The sequence below is a fragment of the Asparagus officinalis genome, chromosome 3, assembly GCF_001876935.1.
Source record: "Asparagus officinalis chromosome 3, Aspof.V1, whole genome shotgun sequence".
NCBI classification, from domain to species: Eukaryota; Viridiplantae; Streptophyta; class Magnoliopsida; order Asparagales; family Asparagaceae; genus Asparagus; species Asparagus officinalis.
In genome coordinates this window covers 96504200-96532000 of record NC_033796.1, presented here as the reverse complement: position 1 = coordinate 96532000, position 27801 = coordinate 96504200, and the positions used below count along the sequence as shown (strand labels likewise).

The following is a 27801-nucleotide window of genomic DNA, read 5'->3' as shown; positions in this document are numbered from 1 at the left end:
GTCGCCAGCGTTTTTGCGTCAGGAATGATTTTCATTGCACCTTCCATTTATAATGTTTATCGTTTACAAGGGAAAAAAAGAGTAAGTTTTTTTTATAAAACTTCTCCTTACAAAGAAAACAAAAAGGGGTATTCCCTAGAAACACATGCAAAAACTATTTTTTAGTCTCTACTTGCGTGGGATCTTCGTCTGTGCTAGAGACGCTTTGATGCGTAGACCACCAATTTAATGATCCGGGTTGATCGTGAAGAAGGCTTTAAGTCGTTGTTTTGTTTTAGAAATAAGAACAAAAGTTGATATCCTAGCCAAGTAAGATAAATACTCTTCCCGATATCAAATCAACAATTGAAATCGAGGAAACGCTAAAGGTCTTTGAGATCTCTCGAAAATAGATTGTGACTCTCTCTCTCTCTTGCTCTCAGAATTCGCCAAAAGCTCAAGTCTCTGCCGTCAATTGGGTCCCCCCTTGTGCATATGGGTGTAGAGGAGGTATTTATAACCTTTGGAAGCCTTTTCTAAAGATAAGAATGTGAAACAAACCTCACCTGACAACTCCCATTTTCAAAATAGTGTTCACTATCTCGGATGAAGGGATTGTTCCAAACAATTTTGTAACCGATGTCGATTCCGTTAAATGCTGTGATTCTCGGGGATTTTTTGTGTATTTTTAGTTTGTAATGACCTCTCTATGTATATGGATGTTCCCAAGAAGATATGGAGCCACGTGGGTCACACAAAACTTGAGAAAACCACCAAAAAGACGTCGCGATGCCTCACCATTTCCAAGACAACTCATGCTGTCTCGGATTTTGAGATACATTACAATGTCTTAGAAGTATAGATAGTGTATGCTATCTCACTAATTGTGAGACAATTGTGAGACAGCTTCGAGTTCTGTCGTTTCATTGTTTCGTGCGTTCCTTTGCTTTTTTTTTTGCATCCGATGACCTCTTCTGACTTAGATGAAGATGTTCTTCGTCTTCTTTTCATCTTGAGCTTTGTTTAAGACCAATAGGCAATTTTTGATGCCTACAGACATATGTAATAAAATGGTTAAAAGAATGAATTTGGAGTAGGGATACTAAGACGATTCAAGGGAAAATTTGAAGGGCCAAAAAAAATCTAAGGCAATCAAGAATCATAAGACATTTTTTTCTTTTCTTTTCCCTTGTAATATTCAGTGGCCAGATATTAGAAGGAAACACCTTAAGTTGTAACCCTAAACATTATGACAGGAAGTTGAGTAACAAATTGCTATGCCTTTGCATTAATAGAAAATAGACGCTATAATATATCAGAACTTCTCCACCGATATGTGCTCAGAGTGAAGCTTTGAGAATCTTGGTGAAGGATTCTAGCTTCTTCAAGCCTTCTTCAGGTGATTTTGCCTCTCCTAAAATCCTCACCAGTGCACTTCCAACAATCATGCCGTCTGCTCCCCAGCTCGCCATCTGTATCAACTATGAAGAGTAAGTATATAATATACAGTGTTTAAATTTTTAATATAATAAGTCATTGAATGCTAGTATTTTCATACAACAAACCTGCTTCACATGGTCGGGTTTCGATATGCCAAATCCTACAGCAACAGGTTTGGTTGATGCCTGTAATCGTCAATGGTAACGATATATATACAACAAATGGTGTATTTGATTAGGTATAAAAACCTATTCAAATTTAGTTTCATTATACAAATAACCTGATTATGCTTTCCTGTGACTAAGGTACTATTCAAATATAGTAAAATGTCTTGCTCATTAATAAACTTGAGACTGCCTATCATAGAGTCTACTTGCTTTATTTATCTGCCTTTGCTATCTACCACTAGGCACTTCATTTTTTATTGTTGTTTTCTACTTTGATGATATGATTGATGATTGTAGCCTGATTTCTCATTTTCTCTCTCTTTTTTATCTTATGTTTGTTTGCCTAAAAAAAGAGGGAAATCAAAGAAAAGGAAACCTATTTCTAAGAAAAATAAGTTTTGAGATTGTTTGGTTGGCTAAAAAAAGAAGGAAATCAAAGAAATAGAGATGAGATGAGATGAGTTGTCACCTTATTATAGGATGATGTGAGTGATTTTTTAAGAAAACTTGTTTTGATGTTGTTTGGTTGGCGGAAAAAAATAAGGAAATGAGTTATAAGAAACCTATTTCTTATAATAGGTTGTTTTCTTTTGTTTGGTTATTTCTTAAAAATAAGAAAATAGATGAGATGAGATGAGTTATCATTATATTATTGGATGATGTGACTCACACTTAAGGAAATTGTTTTAATTCCTAGCTTTTTGGAAGGAAAATAAAGAAATGAAATGTTAATGAGATGAGATGAGTTGTCACAATCTTATTGGATGATGTGAGTGATTTTTAAATATGAGATGAGATGAGTTGAGTGATGTTGTGGATGAAAATAATATTTTATTAGATGTGGTGGATGTGATGGATGAGTTGTTGGATAAAAATAATATTTTATTAGATGTGGTAGATGAGTTGTTGGATAAAAATAATATTTTATTAAATGTTGTGGGTGAGTTTTAGGGATGAGAATGTGTGAAATTGTACTTTTTGAGATTTCTTGGTTTTCATTTTATTTTTTGGTTTTTTAGGAAATAACCAAACAGGCTCTTAAAACATAATATTGATTTGTGTACTTCTTTCTCAATAACAAAAGGAATAAATAAAACAATAAGGTAATTCCACTGCACTCGTTTCGTCCAGATTACTCTTTATAGTTCACAAATAGTGAAATAACCACATTTGTCATTTAATCTTGTGACATTGGTGTTTCACACACTGTGGTCCATCATGTCTCATGTATTTATTCCATTTAGGTTTTAGCTCAGAGTACCACACTAAAAAAATGCTAAAAATGTTTAAAGATACACATACACAAAAAATGCCTTTTTCTACTTCTATCGAATTCACCGTTTTTCTGAAAGATCTCCAATTAAGCATATTATTACTTGACAACATTAAATTTTATTACTGCCTTTGCGCACCTTGCTATAGTGTATCTTATGCTACTACTATTAGTTTGTGTTAAGTGATATTTCAGCTATAAGAAAAATAAAATAAAAATGAAACTAAATAAATGAAAATGTTTCACTGTAGAAACCAAATATAACTATTTAAGGTTGATAGCAAGAAAGGGTAGGAATGAAGTGGAAGTACCTCTTTGATTTCTTGTAAGAGAGATGGAACATGTGAACTTACTGATGATTGGGCACCGCTAACACCAACAGAGCTCACCTATTTCAGAAAATTACAGCCAATTCGAAGAGGTAGGATATAAGTACATAAAGAATGAAGAACATTAATTTCTTGCATGCTTCTGAATTCAGCTTGCAAATTAAGATGACTGAAAAAATAATAAAATGAACTTACAAGGTATACAAATCCTTCCGCAGCTTCGACAATTGCTTTCATTCGTTCCGAGGGAGTAGTTGGAGTTGTAAGCAACACCTACATAAAAACGATGCGAAAGTTAACCAGGCGATACGTTGAAGACCCGCATGACCACACAAGTTCGTTTGTGTTCACACAATGTGCTTGTCATGTAGAAAATAAGAAGATAATCATGTGATTTTCAGGCTCACAGTTATTATGTACATTTTCTATTTCAACTTGTGAGCGTAAGCAATTAACAAAAGCCTAAGACTCCCGTATGGCAGACAAACCTTTTGGTCAAGATCTCCTCGATCTATAAGACCTTTCGGTCAAGGCAAAAGATCTCCTCGATATCAGAACCTTATGGTTCAAAACCTTTCGGTTTCAGGGTTCCTGCGAGCACAGTTTCTGCTGCAACAGCACAGCAACAACATTAATCTGACGTTCGTATTCTAAGCTCGCGTGGGTATTCCAAGCTCGCGTGGGTATTCTAACGTTCATATTCTACACTTACGTTCATATTCCACGCTTGCGAGAGATTTTCCAATAACGACCAAGAGCTATCCAAGGATGCTATTTATAGGCCTTTAAGGCCAGTTCAAGAGTCATTAGCAATTAATGTGACCATTATAATTCTTAATGATAATTAAGATTGTAACATCATTGTATTAAATTGCTCTTAATGCTGTTGTAACTGATGCATGTAGTAACTGCTGAATACGAGACAATCAATGGACATGTTGCTACGAAACGCGAGGGTCACGTCTCAGCAAATCAGACGAACCTCATTTGATAAACGAACGTCATCAAACAGGTGAACCTAGTATGACAGACAAACCTTGTCGAACGAGCGAACATAGTCAAATAGGCGAACCTCGTATGACAGACGAACCTCGTCAAACAGGCGAACCTCGTATGATAGACAAACCTCGTCGAATGAAGCCTACGAGACAACCTTCATGGCAACCAACGTGGCGCCACCTCGCCCTGATGCCTCCGTGCGAAGTGCAAAGTACACCTAACAAAGCGTCACTTAGTGCCTCAGCCCGATTAGCCCCGATCCCCGGCCCATTGGCCCACGGCCTACGATATATATATATATATAGTTTGAAAACTAATTTTGGAAAACAGTTTTGACCAAAAAAATCCAACAGTTCCAAATACTAAGAGCGAAAGAGCATCGAATGAAAATATGAAACGTGCAGGCATATGTGGCCAACCCCTTCCTAGCATGAGAATTTTGACCTTTAGAAGAGCACGTGCCAACCATAGTTGAAGGAGAGATGAGATGCTTTGGAGACGGTTTGTTGAGGGAACGATAAAGAGATTTCATCGTGAAGACACCCTTTGTCCAAGCTCTAACATCCGGTCCTTTGGTCCAACTGTGACTATTTATAATGTTAAGGAGATGTTACGATTGAAGAGCCCAATAATGAGATAATTTTGTTAAGTGTTCTTACAATTAGAATTGATTGTATGAAGACAGAATAAGGAAGAATAAGGAAGCCAAATAACACAACGCGGAAGTGATAACCTTGGAATCCACCAATGAGTATTCTCTGAATCTATAAAGAACGATCTCCGAATCTATGAAAAACTTCGAATCCACAAAGAAAATATTGAAAGAAAAATCTTATAAATGAAAAGTTATTCTTCTTTGGGGTTACATGACTCTTCTTAAATAGAAAAACAAATAAGACTCATAGTAAGACTAGAAATAAAAAGAAATAAAAAATATCAAATTCTATCCTAAAAAGACTCCTTATAATAGAGGAAACAAATCATAAATCAAAATTGAATTTGTTTTCTAAGCTAATTTAACTCTAATATTGAATTTATTTCCTAATCTAAATAGACTCCAACTTTATTACTAAAAATAAATTATTTTTAGATTTTAACCAAAACTAGGTATTACTAATGAGATTTTAAAAATCTAACAATCTAGTGGGCTCCGTCTCGTCGAGATAGGTGATTTACATATATAATGTCAGAATCCCTCTTTTGGGTTGGAAGATATGATTATTTCTTTACAAAAGTTAATAATACGTAAAAATCTGTATTTAGCACGTGATTTTCCGAATCCTCCATAAAATTATCTGTTAAGCTGTCCTACATTAGTCTCCTCTTGTTGAAAAAATCTCGACCCGAGCTTATATTTTTTAGAATAGTAGCTTCATTATTAAATAATTTTCTTCTCTTACAACCATCAACATCTGTCTTGTATTTAACGTTGATTTTCTCCGTTTATTCTTTTACCTCCTCTCCTATGACTTCTTCTATATCAAACTTGTGTATGAATCTTTCCCATTATATGTGTATGTAATTGACAGTATGTGGCTTTGTAGTTGACATGAAAAACTCTTCCAAACATTTTCCGTGTTGCTTCCTATATTCTAGTGTTGGTGGTATCATCTCATAGTTGTTGAAATTATTGATGATCATTGCTTCCAAAAAAGAATTTTCTCCCTCATACTTCATACATAATTCTTTCACCTTCTTTACCTCGAGACCTCCACTAAGCAATTCACACATACCATCAATTTCTTCACTCTCTATTTTATCCTTCTCTTCCATTAGGACATCGTTAATGTGTACAATATCGCTCATAACCTCTTTGAAAATATCTTGCATAATATATATCTTCACTAACATATCTCCATTAGCATTACGAATCTCATGCATAATGAGTGTTTGCACGTTAGGAGGAATTTTGGTAGGGGCAGGTTCTTCTTTTTCAGTTACAACCAAGTCATAGACCTCATCAGATTGCTTCAAGTTTTCTCCTAAAGTCTCGTTGCTTGTCACCAAGAGTCTCTTCTTCTCAGTAGTCTTTATCTTAGATGGCTCCTTTTCTGTAAGAGGCATAAGTACAATTCGACATCCATCTTTCTTGAAGATACAAGCATTGTCTCTGCTCCTATGGGCAGCTCCAATATCGAATTGTCATGGCCTATCTAAAAGCATATGACAAGTATTCATCTTGACCACATCATATAAAACCTCATCAACATAATTATGGCCGATAGAAAAAGATACCCGACACATCTCATCGTTCTGCACATCATTGCCCTTGTGAATCCAGTCGATCTTATAGAGAGGTGGGTATTTCTCTATCTTCAAACCTAACTTATTCACTATATGCCGAGAGACAAGATTCTTGCTACTGTGACTATCAATGATATCATCACAAACCTTTTGCATTATAGTGCATCTCGTGTGAAAGATATTATGCCTCGAAGGTGGTTCTTCTTTCTTTATTGCTTCTTTAGTGCTCTTCCCAACTCCAAGGTCTTTCTTAGGGTCATTGTCGCTATTATATTCATGTGGAGCCGGATCACGTTGCTGGCGACTATCAACGCTATTTCGAACTCCCACCGTATTCAGACACTTCACTGCCGACACAAGTCGCTCTAAAGAAGTCTTTATCTGATTAACATCGATCTTCAACTTATCGAACTTAGTTCTAGAAATAGGGGTTTTGTTGCCTACCATCAGATCGGAGGAACCTGCTCTGATACTAATGCAGCGTGAAAGTTATAACCTTATAATCCACCAAGGGGTGTTCTCTGAATCCATAAAGACTGATCTCCGAATCCATGAAGAACTATAACCTTATAATCCACCAAGGGGTGTTCTCTGAATCCATAAAGACTGATCTCCGAATCCATGAAGAACTTCGAATCCATGAAGAAAATATTGACAGAATCTGAATCCATAAAGACTGATCTCCGAATCCATGAAGAACTTCGAATCCATGAAGAAAATATTGACAGAGAAATTTTATTGATGAAAAATTATTATTTTTTAGGGTTACACGACTCTTCTTAAATAGAAAAATAAATAAGACTCATAGTAAGACTAGAATTACAAAGAAATAGAAAGTATCAAATTATATCCTAAAAAAGACTTCTTATAATAGATGAAATAAATCACGAATCATAATTAAATTTGTTTCCTAATCTAATTTGACTCTAATATTAAATTTATTTTCTAATCTAAATAGACTCCAACTTTATTACTAAAAATAAACTAAAATCTGATTATTTACAGATTTTGGTCAAAACTGGGTATTACTGATAAGATTTAAAAATCTGACAATCTAGTTGGCTCCGTCTTATCAAAAAAGGTGATTTACATATATAATATGCCAGAATCCGCCTTCTGGGTTGGAAGATATGATTGTTTCTTTGCGAAAGTTAATAATACGTAGAAATCTATATTTAGTTCGTGATTGTCCGAATCCTCCATGAAATTATCTGTTAAGAGTCCTACATCACCAAAGTAGAAAATCTAGCTACTGGATGTAGAAGGAAAGAGACATTTTTACTTGAGGAACGCAAGGAGCGACTAAAGAAAAGATAGTAAAGAAATAGTAAGAAAAGAAATAATTGAGCGCTCGTCAAAGTTTCAAAACAAAATTCACTGGAGATACTGATTTCTTCATGAATGATCCCCTGACGAAGGTAAAAAATTAGTACGGAGGGACTTACTAACAGATGATCCTGACTCACCATAAAGACAATATAGAATGAGAATGACCATCACAGGAGAACATATAGCTAAAGTAGACTAGGCGTCTTCTTATTTCCGAAAGCTTTAAATATAGTTAAATTAGAGTCAGTAATTTATTGATATTGCAAAAAAAATATAGCTTTAGAAAATATAGCTAAAGAAGTGTATAAGGAGGGACTTACTAACTCAATGTTATGGTCGGCTGCTTCTTTCCGTAAAATTGTGGTCTCCTCCAGAGGAATATCAGGCACATCCATCATGTAACCGTTATCACATTTAACTAGAAAATGTGATATGAGCGTAGATAAATTTGATATGAGCCTGGCACATCCATCATGTAACCGTTATCACATTTAACTAGAAAATAACAACGATTGACAGAGGATAAGATGTAAGCATTGTAACTGGAGCAGCGAAAAAGTCAGAATATATGAATAAGCTTATTTTGCTATCAGTGACAAGCTAAAGGAAAATGCAATACAATTTCAGAAAACTGGTGAAGGCAGCAGTTGCCATAATAAGATGATGAGCAAGACTCAAAATATAGAAAACTAAACTTATATTTACCAAAGATTGGAAATACAGCCAACAAAATATAGGTACATTATCAGACATTTTGCTCATAATCAAATGCCAGTTGAGCTATAAAGGCATAGGCTCAGAGAGAGAGAGAGAATGATGCTTTCGTATGTTTTCCTGCTCTTTTTAGGCTACTCCACCTTTCTCCGTGATGGAGCAAAAAGTCTTAAGCTCAACATGGCAATGAAGAAATAAATCGTAAAAAGTCTCATCGTTCTACAAGATCACTTTTTTCCTTATATTGTTTATATTGTTTACTAGAGTCATGACTCACGATTAATTATTAAATAGTGTGCTTGAATCATATTTGCATCAAACTCATTTGTTAGTAATTATCTATATTTTTGGACTAATTTATGGTTTTTAATTTGAGAGAGATCTCTGATGTTGTGCTCTTGAGATCTGTTACATCATTGCATTGCCTGAATATGATAAGATGCCTTTTGACATCAATGTCATTGTTCAGCATACAAAAGATTAAAACATTAATATTTTGATTCCAGCCATACACATTGATGAAAAACTTTGTATGAACCAAAGTAGATAAGTAGTGTCAAAATTTGCCTCCTATTAGGTTCTGGAGCTCATGGATAGAAAACAACCTACATTAGAAAATTATCTAGTTAAGCGTATCTAACCATGTAAACAGTTGGAATATCAATAAGAATGAAACTATGCAAGGTGATAAAACTTTCAAACAATTAAGAGGCATTTTATTCGTGGAATATCAATAAGAATGAAACTATGCAAGGTGATAAAACTTTCAAACAATTAAGAGGCATTTTATTCGAATGAGATGAAAAATCACCCTGTACTCCAAGGTGATAAAACTTTCAAACAATTAAGAGGCATTTTATTCGAATGAGATGAAAAATCACCCTGTACTCCAATTTCTTTGATGGTAGACATGAACTCCTGAGTACCACGCCTCAAAATAGGGTTGTAATATGTACACAATGCAATCGGGCAAGATAGCTTGGGTACAACCTATAAGAAAACAATCACATGGATGCAGAAATTATGTCAAAACAGTTAGATATTAGCATATCTTGTTAAAAAAACTCAAGTACACAAGTTATGAGGATCTTAAGCCTTAATGAGTTATCATATGGGAGTAATTGGGAATAGGCCTCCTGCACTATCTCCTAATTATGAATAGACCCCTTTAGTATTGGCCCAAGTGCGAATACACCTCCTTAGTGAAATTTTTTCGACTCTATTTAAAAGTAAACAAATTTAGCAACCGGGGTTCAATCCTCACCGATAGAACTATATGTGGTCTATTCAACTCCTCAAACCTTTTTAATGATTTTATTCGTCAAAAGAAAGGGGGGGGGGGGGGGGTCTATTCACAAAAATAAAACTATAGGGAAGTCTATTGGCAATTGGGTTATACTGCAGGGGGTCTATTCGTACAAATAGAACTACAAGGGAGTCTATTCGCAATTAGGTGATGCTATAGGGGGTGTATTCACAATCAGCCCTATTATATAGAGTGAAATGTTGAGAACACTAGACCCATATATTGTTCCACAATAATTGATTGAAGCTTCTTTATAAAGTATTTGTATGGCGTGTAAAATTGTAGCAGTGTTAGGGTACACACCAACAAGAACACCTCAAACGAAGATGCAAAACATATCCAAATGATCATAGAATCATAGAACTAGCAAACATGAATTCAATCACAGTACTCACAGATTTAACGTCGTTCACTCTTACAGAGCTACTCCACGGTGCAATGACGACACCAAATTCCTTTCTAGATTACAAAGGAAAAAAGATAAAAGAGAACACCCTCTCTTGATCAAGATACTCATCAAAAATTCTCACAAACTCTCTCTCAAGATCTCTCAATGATATTACTTATATCTGTATCTTTCTCTTTCTCTCTCTGCTACTAAGATACTTTAAAAATCAAACTTAGGGGGGTATTTATAAGTTTTCTCATAGGGGGTAGGTGAACACTATTTGGGGTAGGTGAACACTATAGCAAGGGATAGGTGAACACTATTTAGGAGTAGGTGAATACTGTAGCAGGGGTAGGTGAGAAGGCTATCCACACAGCCTCAACGTTCTCAACAATCTCCCACTTGGAGAGTCTTCTCAACAAACTCTATTTCTTGGTTGCATCTTTCGGATGTCTTGTATCTTTGGCATCTTGAACAACCCTCAATGTTCTCAACGGGGACCATATGAGGCTACACACAGCCTCATCTTCTCGAGCGGAACTGGCTTGGTTTGCATATTGCCTGGATTGTACCTCGTATAAATGTTTACAAGCTTAATCTTGATCCTACTTTGCCATCTCCATATGGCATGATGCTTCATGTTAACATGTTTGTTCCGAGTATGAAATGTGTCGTTCTCTAACAAGTGAATGTCACTTTGATTGTCGCAATGGATGAAGTATTTCTCAAAGCTTACCCTAAGCTCAAGAAGAGAAGCTTTCAACCATAGCAACTCCTTTGCTGCCTCTGCTGCAGACACGTTCTCGGTTTCAGTCGTCGACATAGCCACAGTATCCTATAACTAGGATCTCTAACTTATCGCTCCACCATCCAAGATGAAGATGTAGCCGCTCGTGCTCCTTCTTGAGTCTATGTCCTCGGTGTAGTCTGCATCAGAAAAGCCCTCTAACTATAAATCCACCACTCCATACTCAATACAATGGTCGGACAAGCATCTCAAGTAGTATAGAAGCCACTTGACTACACCCCAGTGGTGCTTCCTTGGATTGCTCATGAAGAGGCTCACAACTCCTACTCATTGTGCAATATTTGGCCTCATGCACACCATCACATACTTCAAACTCTCGACGACAAATGCGTATAGTATGTTGGCCACGAACTCATGCTCTTCAGCAATCTTTGGTGCTTGGGTCTTCGATAGCTTCAAATGGCTCGCAAACGGCGAGTCCACCGGTTTTGCTTCTCCATGCCAAACTTTTCAAGAACCTTCTCAATATAGGCCTTCTGAGACAACCTCAGCCTATGTGTTGACCTATCTCTGATGATCATCATCTCAATAACTTGGTTTGCTAGATCCAAATCCTTCATCTCGAAGCACTCAGAGAGTCGCCCCTTGAGTTCCTCAATGCGGGTCAAGTCGGGCCCTGCAATCAACATGTCATCAACATAAATCAAGAGTATCACATAGGATTCGCTATACCTCTTGATGAAGTAGAGGTCTGTATCGCATTTGAGAAAATCGTTCTCCTCCATAAAGTTCTCGAACTTCATGTTCTACTATCAGGGAGCTTGCTTTAGGCCATACAAGATTTTACGCAGGCGACACATGAGGCCCTCCCTACCTTGTTCCTCGAAGCCCACTGGTTGATGCATATAGACTTATTCCTCTAAATCTCCATGAAAGAATATTATCTTCACATCCATCTGCTCTAGATGGAGATCTCAAACTTCCACAATGCTCAACATAGTCGGGATCATGGTCAACTTGACGACAAGAGCGAAAAGGTTAGAATAGTCTATCCCTGCTTTCTGCTCATAGCCCTTCACTACAAGCCTCACCTTGTAGCATCTCCGTCCATCGGCTTCATCCTTGACCCGATAAATCTACTTATTTTGAAGAGACTTTCACCCACTTTGAAGCTTTACGAGCTCCCAAGTCCCATTCTTCGTCAAGGATTTTATTTCTTCCTCTATGGCAGACTCCTACTAGTCCTGAACTTTTTCAGTCTGTTGTACCTCCTCATAGTTCTCTGGCTCACCACTGTCAGTTAGGAGAAGATAATTTATAGTGGAAAGGTACCTCTCTGGCACCCTCGGATTTGTTGGAGCTTTACGAACTACGATCGGCAGTTCTGCTGGATCATGTTGCTATGTATCCGGCACATTCTCTTGGTCTTTGTCTTTTATACTGACTGGTATCTCACTACCGTCCTCATTGTCAGTAATATCTGGGGAAAAAGGGGAGATAGCTGACTCCCACTCACCTTTTTGGTCTTGTATGTCACATCCTCATGGAACATAACGTCACGACTGTGCACTACCTTACGCGCATCTTGATCCTAGAAACGGTACCCATACTCATCTCCTCCATAGCTGATGAAAGAGAGCTTCTTTAATTTTGGATCAAGCTTTGATCAGTCTGTAGGATTGGTCATGGCATAGGCTTCACAACCAAATACTCGTAAGTATTTTATCTTCAGCTTCTTTCCGGTCCAAGCCTCTTTAGGTATCCTATAAGTGAGAGCCACGGATGGCCTGCGATTGATCAAGTATGCAACAGTATTCAAAGCATCAGCCCAAAAACTCTTGGGCAATCTGGAGTGGATCCTCATACTTCTGACGTGCTCCAAGATAGTGCGACTCATTCGCTCCGCCATTCCATTGTACTGAGGTATGCCTAGAACGGTCGTCAGTCTCCTAATCCTATAGGACCAGTAGAAGTTCTTGAACTCCTAACTGCAATACTCGCCTTCATTATCAGACTTTAGACACTTCAGCTTATTGCCTATTTCATTCTCCATACAGGCAAGCCATTTCTTAAAGATGATGAAAACATCTAACTTGTGCTTCAAGAAGAACACCCATAGTTTTCTAGTAGCATCATCAATGAAAGAGATTAAGTAAAGAGAGTTACCAACATATGGGACTTGTGCAGGTGCCCACATGTCGGTGTGCACCAACTCTAAGTTCTGTAGTTTTGGAGTCGGCCTGGTCTTATTGAAGCTCACCTTCTTTCGTTTGCCTAGGATGCAGTCCTCACAGAAAGTCAGATCGATCTTGCTCAGACCTGAAAGCCTCTCCCCCGTGGACATAATCTGCATCCCCTTCTCGCTCATGTAACTAAGTCATTGATGCCAATCCATGTAGTTAGCGGATGATGATGATGCTTGTACTACGGCAAGCTAGCGGTCGATCTTCCCATTAGCGATGTAGAGAGACCCCTCGTGTTTGCTATGTGCTACCACCAGGGCACCTTTGGACACCTTCCAGCTTTCTTGCTTGAAGGATACTCTATAACTAAAGTTAGTCAGTTGTCCGATTGTTATAAGACTCTATCTGAGATCCAGTACATGCTGAACATCATTCAGCATCAACATAGTCCTACCCTCCATCTTGAGGGTACAATTTTTCTTCCCCGAGACCTTGCAAGGTTAATCATCACCAAGATAAACTGTCCCTAAGTCCTTCTTCATGAACGATGAAAGCAGCTTTTGTTATGAGGTTGCATGAAAAGATGCGCTAGAGTCGGTGACCTACGCATCGCTCTTGTCTTCAAGAGACAGGAGAAGTGCATCCGTATACATATCATGCATAAGATTGGCTGCACTGTCAGCCTGATCATTCCCTATTGATGCTGGAACAGAAGCTCTACAGAGTCGTGCAAAGTGACCCTTCTTTACACATCTAAAGCACTTCCCTTTACTGTAACCATTCGGGGTCCGGCCCTTTAGACTTCCCTCTAGACTTTGATTGGCTTCGTCATCCCCTACCCTTCATTTGTATACGCCCTCGCGTCTCGACATGCAGAGCACTCTCACTGCTAGATGCTTCAGCTTCTAATATTTTGTAGCGAGATTCTTCATCCAGAATTGCCCCAATCACCGTGTCGAGCTTCATATTGTCATTGCCATTAGTGTTGCTCCCTGTCATCACCATATTCTCCCATGAATCTGGTAGACAAGAAAGTAACAGAAGAGTTTGGATCTCATTATGGAACAAAAGATCTATTGCAGCAAGCTAATGCACCACAGTCTAAAATTTGTTCAAGAAGTCCACTACACGAGCACCTTATTGTATCTTTAGATTGAATAGCTTCTTCATTAGGTACACCTTATTTGAGGTAGATAGTTTCTCATACAGTGCATCTAGGGCCTCCATGAACTCCTTGGTGGTGGTCACATGTGAGACGTTGTAAGTCACATATTGGTGATGGTTGAGCCTAATAGTGATAAGTGCTTTATGATCAAGAACCTTTCACTTATCGTCATTCATCTTCTTAGGTTTTCTTGCCTCTCCTTGGAGGGGTAGAAAGAGATCCTTCTAGTATAAATAGTCTTCTAACTGCATCCTCTAATACCTAAAATTTTGGTTACCAAACTTCTAGATCCAAAGCTTGTTGTCTTCAACTATAGTTCCCATGGCGAAAGATTTCGTCTTTCCCGAACTGTATGCTCTGATACCACTTGTTAGGGCACACACAAACAAGAACGCCTCAAATAGAGACGCAACACATCTAAATGATCTTAGAATCATAGAATAAAACTAGCAAACACGAATACAATCACAGTACTTACAGATATAATGTTGTTCACTCTTATAGAGCTACTCCATGGTGCAATGATGATGCCCACTTCTTTTATATTCCCTTCGAGGTTACAAAGGAAAAAGATAAAATTGAACACCATTTCTTGATCAAGATACCCTCCAAGAATTCTCACAAACTCTCTCTCAAGATCTCTCAATGATATTACTTATATCTGTATCTTTCTCTTTCTCTCTGCTACTGAGATACTTTACAAATCAAACTTAGGGGGGTATTTATAAGTTTTCTCATGGGGTAGGTGAACACTATTTGAGGTAGGTGAACACTGTAGAAGGGGATAGGTGGTCACTATTTTGGGGTAGGTGAACACTATAGCAGGGGGTAGGTGAGAAGGCTATCTACACAGCCTTAACGTTCTCAATAAGAAGATCATCATTTTTAAGAAGGTCTAGCGAATTCTCAATCAATACAGTCAAAAGACAAGAATGGCTATTATCTCCATGAACTTCTCAGAAGCCTATGACGATGAGAATTGGTTTAAATGTTTATCTATCACCGTGTTCTAAGTGGCATAACTACAATAGACGATTACCAAAATGACCAAAAAAGAACCATGCGATATTCAATCAATAGAGTTGATAGAAAAGTGTACCTGGTGAATGTTCTATAGAGGTCTAACGCCATGTGATGTGAAAACAGTTAGCACACTAGCTTATGATAAGTTGAGCATGCGTGAGAGTTTTCAAACTATCTCAGACGTGAAAACAGATATCACACTAGCTTCTAAAATCTATGTCTGTCTATATGAATAATTCCTTCATTTCATACGCTTACATAAATGGAAATTCTAAATTACCAGATTGGTATTTTTAGTACTACTAGTTTGGCGACAAGGTATTTTTATTTGTTTCGGCTACAGTAAGTGTTGATGTACTAGTGATCACATAGTCAGTATGTACCTAGGGTGGGATAATTTCTATAAGGTAGAGGAGATTGATGAGGGGATCACCTTCTTCTCTGACTTTATGTTTAGTTCTTAAATTGGGAAGATGAGAAATCTGCACATGTAGAAACTCGTGAGAGGACGGGGATTGGTTATCCCGTTGTACCTCGAACGATCAAGTTATATGATATACTTGAGTGGAAGAAGAAGCCGAACTTAGTGTTCTCCCTCTGTTTTTCATTTTAGAATAGCCTCCCCCCCCATTTAAAAGGTGAATAGTACATGTATATATATTATGGGAGAAGGGTAGATTGGACACTTTGGCTGAGTACGGAGAAGTGATGGCAAGGTATGGGTTGGTGGTTGTGTCAGCATCCACTTTATGGGTGTTGGTTGGCGACTAGAGGAAGGATCTCTTCAGCATTAAATGAGAAGAGAGAGGGAGTATGGGCTGATGGCTACGTCAGCATCCACTTTACGGGTATCAGTAGGCAGTTTGTGGAAAGATCACTTCAGCATTAGAGAGATCGTCTCAGCATCGAATGGAGAGTGATCGGCGACATGGTAGAGCCCATGTAATATGACGAGTCATGAAGGTTATCAAGGCTAGGGTCATGATAGGACCTATCCAATATTGATCGCGATGCTGACACGTGGCTAGAGAGAGAAGCCCGAGGTAAAAATTATCCTTCAGCTTGGTCGAGAAGTAATATCCATCGAGTTGTCCTCATAAGGCATTGAATAAAAAGTCGAGTAGACTCTAGGTGAGTCGACTTTGACAAGAGGGTTGACTGATCCTGCTTCTCGAGTCATCACGAAGAGTACTGACTTGACAAGTCGACCAAGTTAGGACCTCCGCTGGGCTTAGGCCACTAAGCTGGTTGGGGCCTTGCTTGTGAAAATACATCCACCTGTTGTTTTGTAAGGAGTTGCATTTTGGCGAATGGGAATATCATAATAGTTGGCCCCTTTCGCTTGGAGTCGGTTTTAGCCACGTTTGAGTGAAATATGATAAAGAATCACTTTGGACAGTCATGGGTGTTCTGAATATAAATGTAGTCAGTTTAGAAGAAACTAGAAGATGGAACTAGGTGAGGCTCCAAGAGAGGGACCGCGCTAAGGCACAATTCGAAGTGAAGTTGGCGGCAAAGATGCGCAATGCCGACTGGCGGAGAAGGGGGCAGAGTTCGCTAAACTTCTAGAGGAGAATGTATACCTTAAGTCTGAGACTTAACACCAGGAAGTGACCAGAGAATATTGCAGAACTTGATTAGGAAGACTGAAGTGGCGATAACTAGCAAGGTCGAATATGAATACATGTCGGCATAGTTTTTGGTCGAGGTAAGGAATCCGCCTGACCTCTTTCGCTACCCTTCTTTTGTTTCTAATGCTTGGATCAGTTGGTAGAGGTGGAAGCGCTTATGGGAGGACTTGACTTAGGCAAGGAAGAGGATAAGTCGGACGAAGAGGGAAACTGCTTGACCCTTCTGCCGATTGCACCCCGGGTTTCCCCGCCTCCAACTCCAGGAGCTGGATTAGGCTTCTCCATTTTGCATAATTTCAAAATGTTTGCCGAATGACTCAGTTTTAATGTGTAGTGGTAGATTTAAGCATTAACCTGAGAGGACTCATCCTTTATAGAGAGGAGACGTCTCGATCTCGAGTAAGTCAACTTTCGAAGGATTACTTTTTTCCAAGTTGTAGACCAATATGATCAATTGCTTTTGCTACTTAGTATTTTAGCAACATGGAAAAGTTGCCCGAGAGATATCCGTAAAGCCAACTTATTGGTTGTGGAGGGTTGATTAGGTCCTGATAGACTTTGCCTTATAGACTTTGCCTTTATTGGGCCAGCAAAATGTCACAACTGATGATGATGTAATGATGTTGCCAGTTGTCAGAGTAATTGCGTCATTTTGATTTTCAAGCAAAGAGGTGTGGAGTAAATAGGAACGTCGCTTTGAGTTTCGAGCTAACCGTTTGAGATTTCGAGGTGAATCTCACCCATTTATTTTGAAATGAGACAACCATTATGATTAATTCTCGTGCTCCTTCGGGATACTATAAATAGCTTGTTGTGGGCAACAAAGAATTCTTTATGAGTTCTTGTTCAAAAAATCTCTGACACTTCTCTGAATTTCTACAAGTTTACTTTGCAAACTAAATTCTTCAATGGTGTTCCCCAGCTTCTACCGCAGTCGCAATAAGGAGAGGATTGCTCTTCTCTGGCACATTCACTCGAGGGTCTTGTCGAGGATGTTTGATCCATATTACAATCTTTATGACATTCTGAGGGTTTTACACTGGGGGCCTCGAGTACGATCGAACCTGTGTATCACCATGGTAGGGACCTCGTGCCACTTTACCTTTCTTATCTTGAGTATGGTCTATGGTTACCGGTTCATCCCTTTATTAGGGATGTGTGCATTGCTCTGGAGATATCCCCCTCTCAATTTACCCCTCATGCCATTGGGTTCTAGTGGGCTTTGTCGTCATTTTCCACCGGGTTAGAGTCTCGCTGACTACACGGTTGCTAGGACATTTGGTGGGCATCGAATCAAAGAAAGAGGACCCGCAATATTCTTTCCACTATACTGGGAATGTTAAGCTTGTGTCAGGTGCTCTAGAGGACATGGCCTTAGCACTTTGTGTGGGTCTTCAGGGCTGATGGCGTTCTTCCTTGCCCTAATTGGCCCGAAGTGACTAAGGATGTGCTGAGGCCATGTCCTCTTAATGATGAGGAGAGGTAGCAACTGGCAAAGATTTTCTCCTATGTTGGGTCTCAGCAGAGGAGCAATCTTTTCAAGACGGAATCTCTCTGGTCGGCAAGCGTGTCCATGATTTTGTCCTCCTCGATTGACCAAGCAAGGGCAAGTCTGCTAGCTCTCCCCTCCGAAAAAACATTAAGAGGAATTCGAGGGAGGAGGAATCAAGCTCGGCTTCTTAGCCTTAGAAAAGGTTATGAGGGGATCTCGACCTCGAAGAGGCAGCCCACTTGAGGTCGAAGGTGGCTAAAGTTTCCACCCTACTAGCGGAGCGAAGGAGTCCGAAGAAGGTGAAGGGCAAGAAAGATCAAGGGTCCAGTAGGCTAGGGGTTGACCTGGATGAGGTACAACAGTTACCTGAAGTGTCGTAACCAATCTAAAGGTGAAAGAGGTCTATCCAAGCTTATCAACCGAATAAGGTCATTACCGTGGGCGACTCTTCCCCTCCTGCAGCAAAGGAGGTGACCCCTACTATCAAAGAGGTAGTTGTGTGGGCCCCTGTCGAGGGGACAGTCGGGCCGATTTCTACGGTCGTATAGTTCCATAGGCTTGGCAAGGAGTTTATCGAGACGTCCGGGGGTGTTGACGAGCAAATAGTGCCTCTAGAAGGGCTCGAGTCGAATGAGATGGCAGATGTTTTGAGTAAGTTCTGGCCATTCAGCCATGGTCTTGATGAGCTTACTCATCGGTCCTAGGAGAGGGCGAGGGCCATATTGGTGGGAGATCCGCTGACCCTTTACTCTCCTAGGGAAGAGGTTCCTGAAGGCGATAGGTTTGTCCCAAAGGAACCCATGGATGTGGAGTCCTCAGTCATGCAGTCCTTAACTACCTCGATTGATGCTGTGTCCCAGCTTACCCTTCCGAAGGAAGAGGCTCTTGAGGGAGATACCAAGTATTGGCTTGCATTTGGCCTTCAAGGCCTATTTGGTCAGAGGGGCTATAAAGGAGTAGGAGCTATTTGACCGGATGAGGCACATGCATGAGGCGGCACAGAGTTGGCACGCTGAGATGGCCCAATATAAGTCGACCAAGGAAGAGGCAGAGAAGAGAATTGCTGCCTTAGAGGCCAAACTAAGAGGCTGGAAGGACGCCTGGTGACGGGAGCTGGACAAAAAGGAGAGGTTTTTGATGGGCTATAGAATCCAAGTTTCCAAGCACTTGGGTTCTAATGATGATCTTCAGCGGGAGGTGACCCAGTTGAAGGGAGAGGCCAACCATCTGTAGCAAGGGATTCTTAGTAGGATGACCGACTGACCGCTTTGGCTGGGATGGTCGAGTCCAAGAGGCGTCTAAACGCGGCGGCCAAAGAGGATGCTCAATCGACCCATCTTTTGGTTAAGTAGCTGAGGCGGGACCTTAAGGAGTGGTCAAATCTTCTGATGTCTGCGACGATTGTCAATGACTTGTTGTTCGCGTGGAAAACTGTTTTCTTTTTCATTGATATGATTGTCATCTTGGGTTACAAAGATCCGGTCTTTTATAGATCCGGTTACACCTAAATCAAAGAAAAAAAAATTAAAAATTACAACTTTCCTCTTGTGAACAAATCGCAAGCTCCTGTTTTGCGGTCGCTTGCTTGTGTGGGTTCTTTGCCAACGCCGGGGTTAATCCGTGGACCACCGCGCGATCTAGATCCGGTCGGATCTACACGATTATGCGGGTATTATTCCACGAAGGGAATAATAGCCGGGAGGGATTAATCCACCAAGGGAATAATCGCTCAGATCTCGAGATCTAAGACCAAGCTTAGATCTGGAGTGTAGCCTCGTGTAGATCTCAGATCTGTTCTTTCTTCCTCTCGAAATCCTGCCTTTTCTGACGTGGATGCTCGCCGAGGATCAGATCCGAATGTGCAAGTCTTCAGGTCTTCAAAGCTCCGAGTTCACTCTTCAATCCGGCAGAGTTTCGGCTCTTGAAAGTTCGACCTCCGAAAATGAACATCTCTAGGCCTATTTATAGGCTCTCAGGACAGTGGCTGCAAAAAGGGAAATGTCGGCCACCTCTGGCTACTGTCGGCCACCTCGGGCCACTGTCGGCCACCTCGGGGTGGCCGACACTGTGCCTAGCCACCTTGGGGTGGCTCGGCTCATGGCCGAGCCCGCGGGCGGTGTTTTCCGACTTTTTCGAGTCGTTTTCCGTTGTTTCCGGTTCTGTCCGTGATTCGGTTGATTGAGACTCTGATTGGTTGATCTGATTTGGCAGTAAGTTGGATTCCTGATTTGGCAGTAAATCCGCTTCTGAGTTCGAGTCCGAAATTGATCTTGATTCGATCGTGATTCCTCCGAGTCCGCTCTCGGTTGGATGACTCGTTGATTCCTCAACTCATTAGCTTGATTCTGCACGCGGGTGGATGCATTCCGTCGCTTCTGTACGATTCGTCGATCTCGTCGCCTCGTTGGTTCGTCGGTTTGTGCCGAGCTATGCTAGGGGACTCGTTGGTTCGTCGGTTTGTGCCGAGCTATGCTAGGGGACCTATAAGCAATTTTATATGCCTACACTTGTAGGATCGGTTTGCTCATCTAGACTTGGCGCAACATAGGAAGGAGGTTGTCAACGAGTGACACCATGGCCCTCAAGGAAAAATTGAGGTAGTCTTGGCTTCCAAGGTCGGCATCGACTATCTCGCTTTGCTACTCCCCTCTAGATCTCTTCCCTTCCTCGATCGATGTTATCCCCCTTGTGTTTTTTGATGTCTAGGGGCTTGTATTTGTACTTCAAACTTTGTTTTTTTTGTCGATATTCGTGTTTGTAACTAGACATGGATATTGTAAAAAAGTTTTGTAATTCATTTTGTTGGAATAAAGATTGATTCTGCTCGTCTTGGAGTCTGCCCTCTTTTATTCCTTGTTTTTATTTGCTAGATTTTAGTTTTGTTCTGACTTAGAACTAACTGTGGCGGATTGGGAGTTGGTCGTGTTGTGTTGACCCAGTTGTTAGGGGGTCAAGACGACTAGCTTGTAATGCGCCTTGTGCAGGCTAAGTGCTCGAGTCTTGGCCAATGAAGACTGACAAGTCAAAGTGACCAAGTCTTTTTTAGTCGAAGATCATCGAACAATTAGACTTTGCGCCTTTGGTTTATTTTAGATGATACCAAGGATTTTTGGTGGCATGACAACCTTGAGGTTGGGCACCCAGGACTTACGCAAATGTCTAGGTCTTCAATATGGTCACGATGGTCGAAAGGTAATTGTAGGAGTCGACCATATGGTTAGTGCCTTGAGTTTATTTCTGAAAAGGCACCAAGGAGTTAATATCCAACCAAAGTTGAATGCCTAGAACTTACTGAAGTTGACTAGGTCTTTTACAACCATGAGGTTGTGCCTAGGATTTGCTAAAGTCGACTAGGCCTTTCGCCCTTCAGAGGGTCGTCCTAATGGTAATTAGGTAAAATAAAAACTTTAAGGTTGGGTGCCCAGGTCTTATGGTAATTGTGGGAATCGACCATATGGTTAGTTCCTTGGGTTTATTCCTAAAATGGTACCAAGGGCTTAATATCTAACCAAAGTTGAATGCCTAGAACTTACTGAAGTTGACTAGGTCTTTTACAATCCTAAGGTAGTACCTAGGACTGGTTGAAGTTGACTAGGTCTTTTGCCTTACAGTGGGCCACCCTGATGGCAATTAGGTAGAATGATAACCCTGAGGTTAGGTGTGCAAATCTTACTTGGACGTCTGGGTCTTTGAGATAACCATAGTGGTTGAAAGATGACTATATGAGTCGACCACCTGGTGAATGCCTTGGGTTTATTCCTAAAAAGGCACCAAGGACTTTTACTTCTTGCATTAGATTGAGCACTACAGGAGTGCGAGACAACAATTTAGTTAGTTTCAATAAGAACTTTTACCTCTTGCATTAGATTGAGCACTACAGGAGTACGAGACAACAATTGAGTTAGTTTCAATAAGAATTTTATTAATAAAACTAAAATTTAAAAAGATACTAAAAATAGCATGACTGTGTTATTGAAAATAACACCACAGGCGCTCGGTACTCTAAGGATGTGGAGGGACTCTCCTGTCTGGGGCCCTTAGTCAACAAGTGCTAGATTGCGGCTCTTCTAGGACTATATAGGGGCCTTCCTAGTTAGGAGCTAGCTTACCTCATTAAGTGTCTGTCAAAAATGGCTTTGTAGAGGACAAGGTCATCGGCATTGAATCTCCTTGGTCGGATTTTGCTATTGTAGTAGCAGGCGATTCGCTAGTGATTGGTGACTTGGGTCCGGAGTGCTTTCTCTTAGATCTCATCAAGGAGGCCGAGACCGATACGAAGCCCTTCTGAGTTCATATCCTCGTGAAAGTGTTATAGTCGAATGGTCGACATGCGTACTTCAATGGGAGTAACTACCTTGGTTCCATATGCTAGGTTGAATGGTGTCTCCCCGGTTGAGTTCTTGTGGGTAGTGGTGTATGGCCAGAAGATACTAGGTAACTTTGGTGATAGAATTCTTTCTGAGAAAGATATTCAAGAAGCCGAAGTTGTTCTCTCTAAAAAGATAACCAAAGAAGATCTCTCTAAAAACATGACATGATGCTCATCATTTGAGAGGCTTTTGAAGGTAATGGTAGCTCGTCCATCTTATAGATGGCTAGCTGATAGATATTCCTAAAATGGTTGCTAAAGCTATAGAGGGATGCGATTATGTCGATTCCTCTCAGCCAAAACCATTTTCTGCTTAGCTTGAGTGACACAACTTCGGGCTCCAATTAGCTTGGATGACATAACTTCGGGGTCAAGTTACAGGATGAGACTGACTAGGTCCTTGTTTAGAACCTAACATATCTTCTCAAAAAAGAGAGGATGCCCTATGGTGGGTGCCAAACTACTGATGTACTAGTGATCACACAGCCAATATGTATTAAGGGTGGGATAATTTCGATGAGGTAGAGAAGATTGATGAGGGGACCGCATTCTTCTTTGACTTTATGTTTGGTTCTTGAATAGGAGAGCTGAGAAATCTACACATGTAGAAACTCATGCAAGGACGGGGATTGGTTCCCTCGTTGTACCTCCAACGATCAAGTTAGATGATAAACTTGAGTGGAAGAAGAAGCAAAACTTAGAGTTCTCCCTCTGTTTTTTATTTTGGAATAGCCTCCCCTTATTTAAAAGATGAATAGTACCTGTATATATATATATTGTGGGAGAAGGGTAGATTGGACACTTTGGCTGAGTACGGAAAGGTGATGGCGAGATTTAGGTTGGTAGCTACGTCAGCATACACTTTACGAGTATCGGCTGGTGACTAGAGGGAGGATCTCTTCAGCATTAAATGAAATGAGAGAGGGAGTATGGGCTAGTGGCTATGTCACATCCACTTTATGGGTGTTGGTAGGTGGTTGGGGGAAAGATCACTTCAGCATTGGAGAGATCATCTCAGCATCGAATGGATAGTGATCAGCGACATGGCAAAGACCATGTGATATGAAAAGTCATGAAGGCTATCGGGGCTAGGTACATAATGGGACCTATCCAATATTGACCGGGGTGCTGACACATGGCCAGAGGGAGAAGCCCGAGGCAGATATTATTCACCATCTTGACCGAGAAGTAACACCCATCGAGTCGTCATTGTAAGGTATTGAATAAAAGCTTAAGTTGACTCTAGGAGAGTCAACTTCGACAAGAGGGTCAAGTGATCCTGCCTCTTGAGTAGTCATGAAGAGTATTGACTTAACGAGTCGGGCAAGTTAGAACCTCCACTGGGCTTGGTCCACCAAGATGGTTGGGACTTTACTTGTAGAAATACACCCGCCCGTTTTTTGGCGAGGAGTTGTATTTTGGCGAATGGGAATACCATAATAGTAAGGTATCAAAATTAATAAGTTTTCATCAAGTAGATCTAGTTTCTTGCCTTAGGTGATGATTTTGGCACCAAATCATCATGAGGATACACTACCTTTGCCATGTCATTATCATATGCAACATCAGGACTTAAAGTGTAAAGAGAAGATCATGCGTTCACGTGATGGTTTGGTGCCAAAATCATAACAGCGAGCAAGCAATTGCACCTAATTGATGAAAACTGATCGCCGCTAATACCTCATCATAGCCATAGCAAGTAAATCACCTCGCTATCCAATATGTTGTACTAAATATACCAATCTAGTTATTTAGTCCAAATGGAAATGGCTGAGACCCTGGTTTCATCCTTTGCCCCAAACAAAATCCGTCAGCAATCAAATAACAATATTCCATCATCAAACAACTAATAGAACATAAACTAAAGACGCTGAATAGAATTCAGACTATAATCTATAGATTGGATTAAGAATCTATACGAGCAACTAAAATTATAGAGGCAACATCTACAAGAAGTGATCAATGCACATACTCGAAATGGGAGTACTACAGAATGTCGTACCTCTACTAACATGGAAATAACTGCATCAAAGCTTGTTCCTTTTGTGAGGGCACGAGTAGTGGCCGCCTGCAAAATAGACAAGTATATAGCCAATCTACATTACTGAAAGAAAAAAAATCAATACTGAGCAAGCAATAGGGTAGAACCTGGATAACAGGTCCATCTATCCAAGGATCGGAATATGGTATGCCTAATTCAATTATATCGGAACCGCAGGAGTCAAGAACATATAATGCTTCTGAGGTTGTTGAGAGATCAGGATCACCCGCAGTGATGTAAGGTATGAGGGCAACCTACAAAATAAGTAATAGGGATATCAGAGGTTAGCTTAACCGGTGACTGGCATACATCCTTTTGAGATTCGAACAATACCTTCTCTAACATGTTTTGAGAAAAGTCATAATTAGTGTTAACATGAATAATCTTCATTCAAAATTTTCATCACAAATTAGATTTTCTAACAATTCAGGGGGATTCAGTAGGAATTGGAAGTCTAGGGATTTTCTCTGATTTATGCAATTTGGGGGGTTTGCGCGAAACACCTTAACTAAAGTTCAGGTCTTCAAGGGGGGTTCATGCAAAACACCTTAAAATTCAGAGAGTTCTGTGAAATTTACCCGATAAACAAAGCAAGCCAACTCTTCATATACCTTACAAAATTTGAATAATCTTTATTACTCATATACAACATAAACAATAGATCAAATATATCTAGAAAGAGTATCAATTGACCAACAAATTAAACCCAAACAAAACATGAAAAGCAAAAGGAACACAATTTCATTTTAAGAAGTAAAAAAGCAATGCTTACCTTTCCCTGCTCCTTCAACTTAGAGAAAGTCTGAGATATCCCAAGAGAAGCCACTGGGAAGAGAGATTTCGATCGAGAGATGGGTCTAAAAGAGGGCTGAGGGAGAGAGAAACCATGATATTTTCTTGAAGAGAGAAGAACAGAGGAGGGCTTGGTCATAGAGAGGGCTATTGCAAAATTCATAATTTTCCAAAATCCCTCAACTTTTTGGGTGATGTATTTGCTTTGGCTTTTTAAATGGGTTTTAGGAGGGGAAATGTACTTTTGAGGAAACAAGAAGGGTGTATGGAATTAATCAAGTATACATGACATGTGGTCATGTACCAGGAGCTATCAAAAACAACAAATATGTTTTTGGCATGATAATTCGAAGGAATGAGATTGAAATATAATATTGTAACCTATATAGGCTTCCTTCTATCCCCTTCACATGTTGGTGCACGCATCTCAAATGGTAATTGAGGAAAGGTGCATTTCTAATGTCTCTTTTGTTGAATAGTCTTGAGGGTCTCAAACAGACGATTGAAACATTTTTTGTTAGAACCACGATAATCCTTAAAATAAGATGTTTCCGTGGGATAATTAAGAATAAATATTTTTTTTGACTAAAATGACATGGGGATAATTTCGATGATCAAAGTGATCCACATTTTTTTCCCTTTCTTCCACTAATTTTTTTTTCTCGCCCTTTAATTTTAGTTATTTTTAATAATTTTTTTATTTTTACCTTAAATTAAGTACCTAACTATAGTATCTGTAAAAAGAAAGTGACATATTTCGATAGGACGAGGAGGAGAAGTGACACATCTATGTTAGGGAATTGACGCACGTGAAACTGCCAATGTTGTTAGGGCCAATAAGTCCTGGCGTAGTAGCTAAGCCTTCACCATCAATTAACCCCACAAGCCCACGAGGGTCCTGGGGCCGAATGCTGGCTCCGCTCGGTTGAGAAAGACTTAAGGATTGTCCTATGCATGCATAATTTGTTGATCAAAAAGCACAGCGTGCTCATTTCCACTGATTTCAGCACTGGTAGCCAAATGGGACTTCCCTTTGTCATTTCATAGATTCAAAGTGTTTGGACGTAAATCACATGGGAGGTATATGTGCCTGTGTGAAAAAGTATGGCTGCCTGCTTGAACATATCCTAGGTACACGTGCCTGGGGGTGTGCTCACATTTTTTTCCCCATTTGTTGGCATCCAACATTTTCACCCTCTGTTCATTTTGTTGTATCCAAGACGAGTGTTTTATAGTGAAGGGTGATTCATTGTTAAATATTGTGACAAATTTAATTATGACGAACATGTTTGTCGAGCGAGAAATAGCAACAGATAAGAGCTTCAAATTCTACACGGTAACTCCAGTGTTTTCTATGCTATTACTTCAAACAAATACCAGATTTCAAGGGCTTGTGAATCCTGCAGAATTTGTGATACGTGGGTGTCACTGTTCGTAACTCTTCGGCTACATCTATAAGTCGTTGTAGATGTTGCTTGTCCATGTTGGAATTCTGAGTTTTCACTAAAATAGAGAAGGGAAAGTACAAATAGAGATTACAAAATCGCTCAAATCTCTCAAACAAATCTCTCTCTCTAATCTCTCAAACAAAACCCTAAACTAATAGCCCCGAAAGAAACTATCTTTTCTGTGCTCAAAACAACCCTTTCAACTGCTTCACAGAAACCCTAAAATGTGTTTGTATTTATACCAAACACTAATCCCAAACAGAGCAGGAAAACCAAATCTGAGCTTGACCCGACTGGAGTTCGACTGTAAAAATCGTCGCGGTCGACTGACCAGAAAGACAGAAACCCAATATCGATTATAGGGTTTGGCGGTCGACCGCGACAGGCGACCGTCCCCTGGTCCAGAAAACTACCTGAGGCTGTGCACATTTTCGGTCGACCGCCCTAAAGCTCGTGGTCGACCGACAAGCACCCAAAGCTCTGCCTGCTCTAAAAATCCTGTTCTTCTCCAACGTTTTTGCCGATTCTACAATTCTCCACCTCGGTGAAGTTTTCTCAAAACTGAGCTGACACAAATACCAACCAAACGTTTCACTTGTTGCGTCCAGTACAAAGTAAAAACAATCCACGACAACTGACTCAATCTACAACGAGAATGCGAACAAACTCCAAATATTGGTATCAACTCACAAAGCTGGCTGCATCAAAATGATTGCCTACGTATCCTCTTGCCCAAGGAAT

The 27801-nt window shown here is 40.0% G+C and overlaps 1 protein-coding gene across 1 annotated transcript; it reads right to left on the bottom strand.

Annotated features, from left to right (window-relative positions):
* LOC109834497 (tryptophan synthase alpha chain-like) lies at positions 1157-25943 on the bottom strand. The gene is made up of 9 exons (XM_020402533.1): positions 25593-25943; positions 24928-25074; positions 24782-24847; positions 9356-9464; positions 8081-8178; positions 3384-3461; positions 3171-3248; positions 1545-1604; positions 1157-1451 (listed from the first exon to the last, which is right to left on the bottom strand). Exons 1-9 carry the CDS (start codon positions 25773-25775, stop codon positions 1320-1322), a joined length of 951 nt encoding a protein of 316 aa, XP_020258122.1. The 5' UTR covers positions 25776-25943; the 3' UTR covers positions 1157-1319.

Excerpts from the sequence above, each read along its gene's own strand:
- LOC109834497 (XM_020402533.1), bottom strand. The coding sequence starts at position 25,775 with ATGAATTTTGCAATAGCCCTCTCTATGACCAAGCCCTCCTCTGTTCTT. Across the intron at positions 8,179-9,355 it reads CAAAGAAATTGGAGTACAGG|TTAAATGTGATAACGGTTAC; the intron begins GTGATTTTTCAT and ends CACATTTTCTAG. Across the intron at positions 3,249-3,383 it reads CGGAAGGATTTGTATACCTT|GTGAGCTCTGTTGGTGTTAG; the intron begins GTAAGTTCATTT and ends TTTCTGAAATAG.